An 8,143-nucleotide genomic window follows, 5' to 3' on the forward strand; every position below is an offset into this window, starting at 1 on the left:
GCCAGTTGCTTCTGATTCTATTGTATTTATCAAATAGTGGGTTTCCTTGCTGCATCTACAAATGGCCAGTCGCTTCTGAGTTTAGAACATGTATCAGATAGTGTGTTTCCTTGCTTCATCTACAAATGGCCAGTCACTTCTGATTCTATAACATTTATTAAATAGTGGGTTTCCACACATGGCTTTTTTTAAATAATCCAGGCAGGGGGAGAAGGAAGAGGAGGACACAGTTGGAGCTCCCCTCCCACCAATACATAAGTATTTACATTTCAGCAACTGGACAATCCTGGCTCAGAAGGATGCAGCAAGAATCCGAAAAAGATGGGGGGGGCCCAGGAGAACAAACAACAAGACTGGTTTCCCCCACCCCATCCCCCAAAAAACCATCCACCCCATCCTAGCGGATTCTGGTGGTGTCCATCTCCCATTCCTTCCCAAATCATGGAAGTAGGGTTCTCCTCACCAGAATAAGAGCACTTGGGATAACAGAGTAGGGTCCCCTCACCAAAAAATAAAAATAAAATAATAATAATAAAAATAATTAAAAAAAAGTCCTGGGATAACAATAGGGCATTACCTCCCCCAGAATAAGCAACCCTGGGCTGAGGTAGGCAAGCAGCTTGACTGAATATAGGACCCTGGGCTAGGGGAAAGGGTCCTTTTGCTAAAGTAAGAGCTGCTGGGGCATTGGAAGGAAAGCACCCTTGCCCAAGTGAGAGCATTTGAACTAAGTGTGTGTGGTGGTAGCAGGAGGTGCCAGTGTAGGGGCTACAACTCATCAGAATAAGAGTCCTGGGGCTCAGAATGGAAGGAACTTCAACCAAATAAACACCCTTAGCAAAATGAAAAATAAGGAAGTTCCCCCCCCCCGCCCTCCAGAATAAGAGACCATAAGTTCTGGGAGGAAGGCTCCTTAGCAGGATTGGGATGGGGAGTGGGCAGACTTGGCTTATGTCTCCTGACCCCTGATCCCCAATCTCTGACCCTAGTAACACTGGATTTTTAATGACCTGTATAACCAGGTCAACAGATGTCCATCTATCCCTGTGGCATGCCATGGGACGGCTATTCCAACTAGTGGGGGCCTGGCTAGGACTAGGGCAGCAGAGGCCAGGCCAAAGGGGTGGGACCCCCCTTGGGGGCAGTGAGGGGTGCATCCTCAGCTGGTGTCTGCATCCAGGGGTCCAGCAGTATCTCCTCCAGTGAGGGTCGGGCAGAGGGTTTGGGGGCCAGGCACCGGCGGATTAGGGCACAGCAGTCTGCAGATCAGAAGCACACATAAGATTAGCAGTCAGTTGGGGACACTAGTTCCTGGGAAGGATGGAGTCCACTGAGCTAGGGCTGGTGAAGGCCTCACCTGGGGACACATGGGCAGGGAAGTGGAGCTCAGCCTCCAGAATCTCCTGGTCCCTCTCGAAGGGAATGTCCCCACATACCATGTCATAGAGGAGGATACCCAGCGACCAGACAGTGGCTGGGAGTGCGTGGTACTGGTGATGAGAGATCCACTCTGGGGGACTGTACACCCTTGTCCCTGCACACAAGCCAGAGATTAGACCACTCCCCAATAATGCCCTTCTCCCACCCCACCCTCCCCAGGAAGTATAGTCCTCTCACCAGAATTAAGAGAACACACTACCTGAGCAGGGTCCCCTAACCAGAAGAATTCTTTAAATATAACAGCAGAGTCTCATCATCAGAAAAAGAACAGTTAAGGTAACAGCAGAGTGGCCTCAACAGAATAAAAGCACTTAAAAATAACAGTAGGGTCCCTTTACCATACAGAAAAGGAGCACTCAGGATAGTAACACAATCCCCTCACCAAGTCTGGGCACTGTCAGAAGATGGACTTTAGCAGAGGACAAGGCTTGAGAGTCTCCAATATTAAAACTCAAGAACCTTATAAAGATGCAATATAGATCAAGGAGCACGGGCCACCCCAGCACTAGAGGTCAACGATCAAGGGACCATAAAGATAAAAGGTACCCCCCCATTGAGATTTAGCAAAGACTTACCATCAAAATCAGTATAGGGTTCATCATGAAGCAGGGCACCCGAACCAAAATCAATGAGTTTGGCACAGCCCCGGCGGAGATCCATCAGGATGTTCTCATCCTTGATGTCACGATGGACAACTCCACGAGCATGGCAGTGCCGAACAGCTGCCACTACCTGGGCAAACAGGCAGCGGCTTCGGCCCTCGCCTAATGGGCCCTGCTCTGTGATGTAGTCAAAGAGATCCTGGGCAGGCAACGGCCGTTCGAGCACCAGCATGAAGCCCTCTGGTGTCTCAAACCAGTCAAGCAGGCGGATCACGCCAGGGTGCCCACCACCTGCACCCACCTTCCATAGCAATGCCACTTCCAGTGGGCATGTGACTGAGTCTGACTGGGGGGAAGGGGAGAGAAAAGAGAACACAGACGTCAGGCCAGAAGCTCTGAGGCTGACTCCTTGCTTGAACTTAAATCATAGCCCCTCAGCCTCCTGACTATATGATCTTCAGCAACCTACTTCCCTCCCTGAGCCTCAGTTTCCTCATCTTAAGGGCTCAAACAGAGCCACTGGAAAAGGTGGTTTGAGCCAAAAGCCGATGCACAACTGGCATATTATAGGAGCTCAGTAAATATTGCAGTAAATGAAAGTCGTTCTTAAAAAAAAAAAAAAGCCTTCTTGGGGCACCTGAGTGGCTCAGTCAGCTGAGCATCTGACTCTGGGTTTCAGCTCAGGTCCTGATCTCATGAGTCGTGGGATCAAGCCCCACGTTGGGCTCCGTGCTCAGCCCGGTGGGAGTCGGCTTGAGATGCTCTCTCCCTCTGCCCCTCCCTCCACTCTCGCGTGCACGTGCATGCATGCTCTCTGAAGTGAATAAATAAAATCTTAAGCACACAATAAATACTATTATTGTATAATGGTTTGTCTGTTTTGTTTACTGACTATAACAGTGCTTGGTAACAGGGGTAGGGCTTAATATATATTTATTAAATAAGTAAAAGCAATTAGTAGAAAAGGACCTGGCACAAAAGGAGCTCTCGATAAATGTAATATTTTGCCAAATGCCTAAAATTGTGCCTGGCACAGAGTAGGTGCTCAATGTACATTTGTTAAGTAGTTGAAAGCGATTAATTGCAAAAGAACAAAGAACTCAATATTATCATGTGATGTTTTGTCACTGTCACTAAACATCTAGAACTGTGTTGAATTCAAGTACTTAGACTTGGAACACAGTAAACTTTGATGATGAAGTAAAACCTGAGACACACAGTGCTCAATAAAAGGCATAAATGCTAGGCGACAAAAGCCGCCCCTCGCAGAAGCCCAGTGCGGGCACAGGGACGGCCAGAATCAGCATTCCTGCCTGAGGTGGGGCCCTCTCCCGGCCAGTCCGCTGACTAGCACAGCCGCAGACCGGTTTTCTCACGGTGATGAAAATTTCGCTACTGCGCAGGCGCACCTTTTCCCTCCGGGTCCCACAGCCAGCGCAGGCGCAATCTCCCCCAGGGTCCGCTAGGGGGCGCGCCCACCCCTACAACTTGCCCAGACCCGCCCTGTTGTCCGTTAGCGTTCTAACGGCCGAAGAGGAGCAGCCACCGTCACCATGGCAACCAGTGACCTATGCCCCTCTTTCCCCACCAGCATGCCCTGCGGGCAGCCCCTGAAACAGTATTTGGAGGGAGGAGGAGAAAGGAGGGTTGGAGGGGGAGAATCCAGGGCCCTAGGGGAGCTGGGGTGAGTCAGAACTGTATGGAGGTGTGGATGTCACCACAGGGGAGTAAACACAGGCCGGTAGGAGTGTTCTCCTCACCGTTACAGGGCCCAGGAAATCATACAAGCCCTAGAAAGACAAGGGGTTGAGTCCATCTTCAGAGATGGCGGCGCCAGGTCAGGGACTCCAAAGATACTCACCAAGGGGGACCAGCCCAGCACACGATTCCGGGGGATCACTTTGATGGCCACCTGGAGAAGGGGACTGAGGTGAGGCGGCCAGCAGACGACCCCCAGATCCCTCCCAGTCTTGACCCTCACCCTAGTCTTTCTGGTGCCAGCCTCGCTACAACACAACCCAAAATGAGTTGGCGCTTTTCACCTGCCCAAGTCCCCATAACCAAGTTCACCTCTCCCATCATCCTTGGCCCTGGATTCTCTCTTCTCAGGCTTCAGGACCCCTCACTCCAGATCCTGGGCTCTGAATTTCCTAATATCCCAAACCCTCAATCTGCCCATCCTGCTCCAAGACACCCCAACTCTGTACTGGGGTCCTAGTCCTAAGGACTCCATGCTGGACATCTGTCCTCGAAATCCGCCAAATCTCGGCTCTGGGTCTCTACCTTCCCACACAGATACACATCCCCTGGATCCCAAGGTCTAGAGTCCTCACGACCCCCACCCCTCAGTCTCACTCCCTGGACCTCCAGCATCCCTGCCCAGAAACCCCCTCCCCGCCATATACCCACCTGGATCGCCACACACACAAACAAGCGCGCGCACGTGCGCGCGCTCGGGCACCCCCACCAACCCGGATCCTGGTCCTCATGACCCTACCACGCACACATTGTCGTTTCATCCTCTGGTCAATCAGCATCCCAGCCTCGGGACTCCTGCCCCCGCCACACACACACACACACACACACACACGCACGCACACACGCACACACCACCCCTGACCCACCCAAGACCCTCGTGGTTGATACCTGGAGTCGGTCCGTGACGCGATGTCCTGCGAAGACCGTACCAAAGCCCCCCTTACCAAGCAGGGGGCCGAGTCTGTACTCGGCCTCGAACGCTTCGCGATCCTTGCCTCCTACGCAGGCGGAGGCGAGGAAGTCAGGGTGGCTGCGTGCTGAGCCCGGGCGCGACCCTTTCCCCCCCCTCCCCCCGCACCGCCCGCAATCACTTCAGCCCGCCCGGCCTAGTCGCGGTAGGGGAGCCTCGCTCACCTGGCGGCGACGTGGGGGTCACGGGGGCCACGGGGAGCCCTTGCAGAGGCTTAGTCAACATGGAGGTGGTGCTGCGCAGATTAAGCCCGCTGAGCCCGCAGGGCGTGGATGCCCGGGGTAGCGAAGCTGGGGAGCCAGGACTTGGGGGCGCCAGGGTGGAAGGCAAAGAAGCTGATGGCCCAAAAGCGCCCGCAAAGCAGCGCAACGTTAAGATTCGACGCGCGCGCCAGCCCCAACGCTACTGTGCTGGGGCACGCGCCTCCCGAGAGAGTCGCCCCGGGCGACAGCCCCGCCCACTTGGCTTTGATCAATCCGGACGCGGCACCTGCTGTACCCCAGCCAATCGGAGCCAGTCCTTATTTGCATACCACCGTCAACGTTTCAAGTACCCCCTTATGCAAATACATGCCCGGATCTTCCGCGGGGGCCGGGCCCGCATGCAAATGTGGGGGGCGCGCGCGAAGAGGAAACCGGTTCTGGGAATCCCTTTGCAGCAACTGCATTTGTTTTGGTTGTTGCGCGGGGTTGTTTTTATATATGTGTGTATGTGTATATATAGATATAAACTTAAAAAAAAATAACTGCACCGCCTCCTTTCCTAGGAAGTTGGTTTGCAGCCGCTGCTTCGAGATTAGCGCAGAGATAATGCCAGGCCGGGCTTCTAAGAATCCGGGCCTGTGGCTACCCAGGACCCTGTCTCCAAAGAGTGCTCCTCATCCAGGACCAGAGCCCTCTAGGCGACCAGCGGCCTCTGCCCCAGAACTGAAGCCTGGGATCCTGGAAGAACCTGTCCGGCTTCCAGGGATGGGTAACCCCCCTGACTACCACAGCGGGAGACGCGCTGGCCAAAGACAGCGTTCCCACGCCCTGAGGCGGAGGCCGGTGGGGTGTTTTGAAGTCCTTAACCTGGACAGAGCTGGCTAGGTCTGGCCGCGAGCCTAGTCAGCACATCTAGAACCTGGAATGGCAGAGGGAAGTGGATCTTGGGTGGGGGTGGGGTGCTACCGAGCCAGAGTGATGGTGGCTTGGGGATATGCTTCCAGATGACAGAGACAAGGACAGAAAGAGCTCAGACAGGTGGTAAAATACCCTCAGTCACAAATTTGGGGAAAATAGTGGATCCTCATGCTGCAGAAGGACAGAGATGCACTCAAGGCACAGAGAAGTACCATGTGATATACACAAAACCTATACAGTCAAGACACACTCATGGAAACTTGTCCTAGACACACATGCAGACATCTACTGTCACAGAGACTGACATCCACTGTCAGGCAGGCGTGCTGCCAGTTATGTCCCGGAATGACACCCACAGAAACACTGTTACAGAAAGACAGGCACTGCTGAGATTCACATGGACCTACTTTGCCATGTGACAATGACACAGAAATGTCTTGTCAGACACACCACCAGAAGTTGTCACAAAGATAATGGCACCATCAGACATGCACCGTCAGAGGAAGACTTGTATTGTCCCAGAAATGAGAGACCTTGAGTCTGTCAAAGGAAGACACACAGATGCTCCAGGGACACACAAGTACTGTGCCAAAGGCAGACATAAATACTTATGGGACAGAGCCACATAGGCAGTGTCACAAAAACAGACGTGGATAGACCCAGACACACACACACCAACAAACATGCAGTGTTGTCACTGAAACTGTCCAGAAATAGCTACTCAGAATCTGTCACAGGAATACAAACGGACATCCACCCCATCAGAAAGAAACCACAGATGCGCTGCCACAGACAGACCCACGCAGACATGCACTTGTCTCAGAAACAGACATAAACTGTCAAAGATAGAGTCCCACACTCACCATCTGACACACCTGGAAACAAGCCCTCGTCACACACACGACTAGACACTGCGAGGTGCATGTGAAGACTTGAACTCACCAAAGTCAAACACACACGCGCGTGCACAAACACCCAAAAAGCAAATACACACATGTACTCCCCCTTATTCATCCAGCATTTATTAGGGGTCTAGTGTAAGCCTGTCAGGCCCTGGCAGGCGTGCAGATATTAGATACACAGATTAAGTCAAACATCACAGCCCTTGCCTAGGAAGTGAATCACAGAGTTATTGGGGAAGGAGTAAAGACATATTTGTGGATAGAGATGAGAATATGGATGGGGTCACACAGGGCTTCTTGGAAGGTGACACTCTACTTATCTTGTAGGACAAGGTTGGGGGCTCAGGATGGGGGGAAGGGCAAATTCCAGGCAGAGGCCAGTGAAATCGGACAGGGCAGCAAGAAGGGGCAAAATGGTGTAAAAACTTCAATGTGAGGTAAATAAATACTATCTGCTAACATTTGGGTTCTCAGAACATGCCAGGCACCATGCCATCAGACATTATATGTTGACCACGTACATTCTCTCTCAATGCTCACAACCAAGAGAGCGTGAGGTAGTAGACATTAATCACTCCTGTGGTACACATGGTGGGACCCCTGAAACTCAGCCTGTGATTTGACCAAGGCCACACAGCTAGAAAAAGCCAGGGTGGGTTCCAAACCAACTCTCCAACATGTGCATGCTTGACCGGTGAATTCCACAGACACCCCACAAGATGGCCACTCAGCCAGCCATGCCTTCACCGGCAGAGCTGGACACACATCCTTCCATAGGGGCCCCATTAGTGAGGCACAGCAAAAAAAACACTCTTGACAAGATCTGGGGGCCAGCCATCCTTCTCTGCCTTGGCTTTACCCCAAGGAAAGGCAGGGGCATGGGTGTCAGAGGACTGGGAACATGAACAAGAAAGGGTTTAAACCATTCCTTAAACCAGGGAGGCCCCTCCAATCAATTCCACTAAACTTACATTGATACGAAGCATCCATTGTGTCTTTCCAAAGCATTTCCGCATCCAAGATCACAAGCCAAGAGCAAACGTATATAGGGAAGGAGGCAGGCAGAAAAGCTGTAGGTTCAGTTCCAGCCCTCAAGCTCCTAGTCCTCTCCTCCCACCACACCCCAGGACACAGGGTGGGCAGGCTACATGTGCCAGTAAGATGGTGCTTTCTTGGTAGGAACAGGTCCAGAAGTTGGTTTAGCAAGCAGTGAATCAAACATGAACAAACTCTGGGCCCACAGACAGACCCTACTGGAGAGCATGCAGCCCTCAGAGGTTAAGCCAAGGCCCATGCCACCACCACCTCTGCCCAGAGGCCCACCCACCCCATGCCCCACACAGAACAGAG

General features: G+C 52.5%; 1 protein-coding gene across 2 annotated transcripts; it reads right to left on the reverse strand.

Moving 5' to 3' along the window:
* Window positions 1-137: 137 nt before the first annotated feature.
* On the reverse strand, window positions 138-5,291 carry PIM2 (Pim-2 proto-oncogene, serine/threonine kinase). Of its 2 annotated transcripts, XM_011223100.3 has the most exons (6): window positions 4,935-5,262; window positions 4,689-4,798; window positions 3,904-3,954; window positions 2,016-2,388; window positions 1,358-1,534; window positions 138-1,259 (listed from the first exon to the last, which is right to left on the reverse strand). In XM_011223100.3, the coding sequence occupies exons 1-6, from the start codon at window positions 4,993-4,995 to the stop codon at window positions 1,096-1,098; spliced, it is 936 nt and encodes a 311-aa protein (XP_011221402.1). In that variant the 5' UTR covers window positions 4,996-5,262; the 3' UTR covers window positions 138-1,095. The 2 variants fall into 2 exon arrangements, with proteins under 2 accessions (XP_011221402.1, XP_011221401.1); XM_011223099.3 differs by lacking the exon at window positions 1,358-1,534 and having other exon boundaries at window positions 4,935-5,291.
* Between the last annotated feature and the right edge of the window lie 2,852 nt (window positions 5,292-8,143).

This window comes from Ailuropoda melanoleuca, chromosome X (assembly GCF_002007445.2).
Source record: "Ailuropoda melanoleuca isolate Jingjing chromosome X, ASM200744v2, whole genome shotgun sequence".
Taxonomy (NCBI): domain Eukaryota; kingdom Metazoa; phylum Chordata; class Mammalia; order Carnivora; family Ursidae; genus Ailuropoda; species Ailuropoda melanoleuca.

Coding starts and splice junctions, on each gene's coding strand:
- PIM2 (XM_011223100.3), bottom strand. CDS start 4,995: ATGTTGACTAAGCCTCTGCAAGGGCTCCCCGTGGCCCCCGTGACCCCC. Junction 4,799..4,934: donor GACCCCCACGTCGCCGCCAG/GTGAGCGAGGCT, acceptor CCGCCTGCGTAG/GAGGCAAGGATCGCGAAGCG. Junction 2,389..3,903: donor TGCTGGGCTGGTCCCCCTTG/GTGAGTATCTTT, acceptor CCTTCCCCCCAG/TCAGACTCAGTCACATGCCC.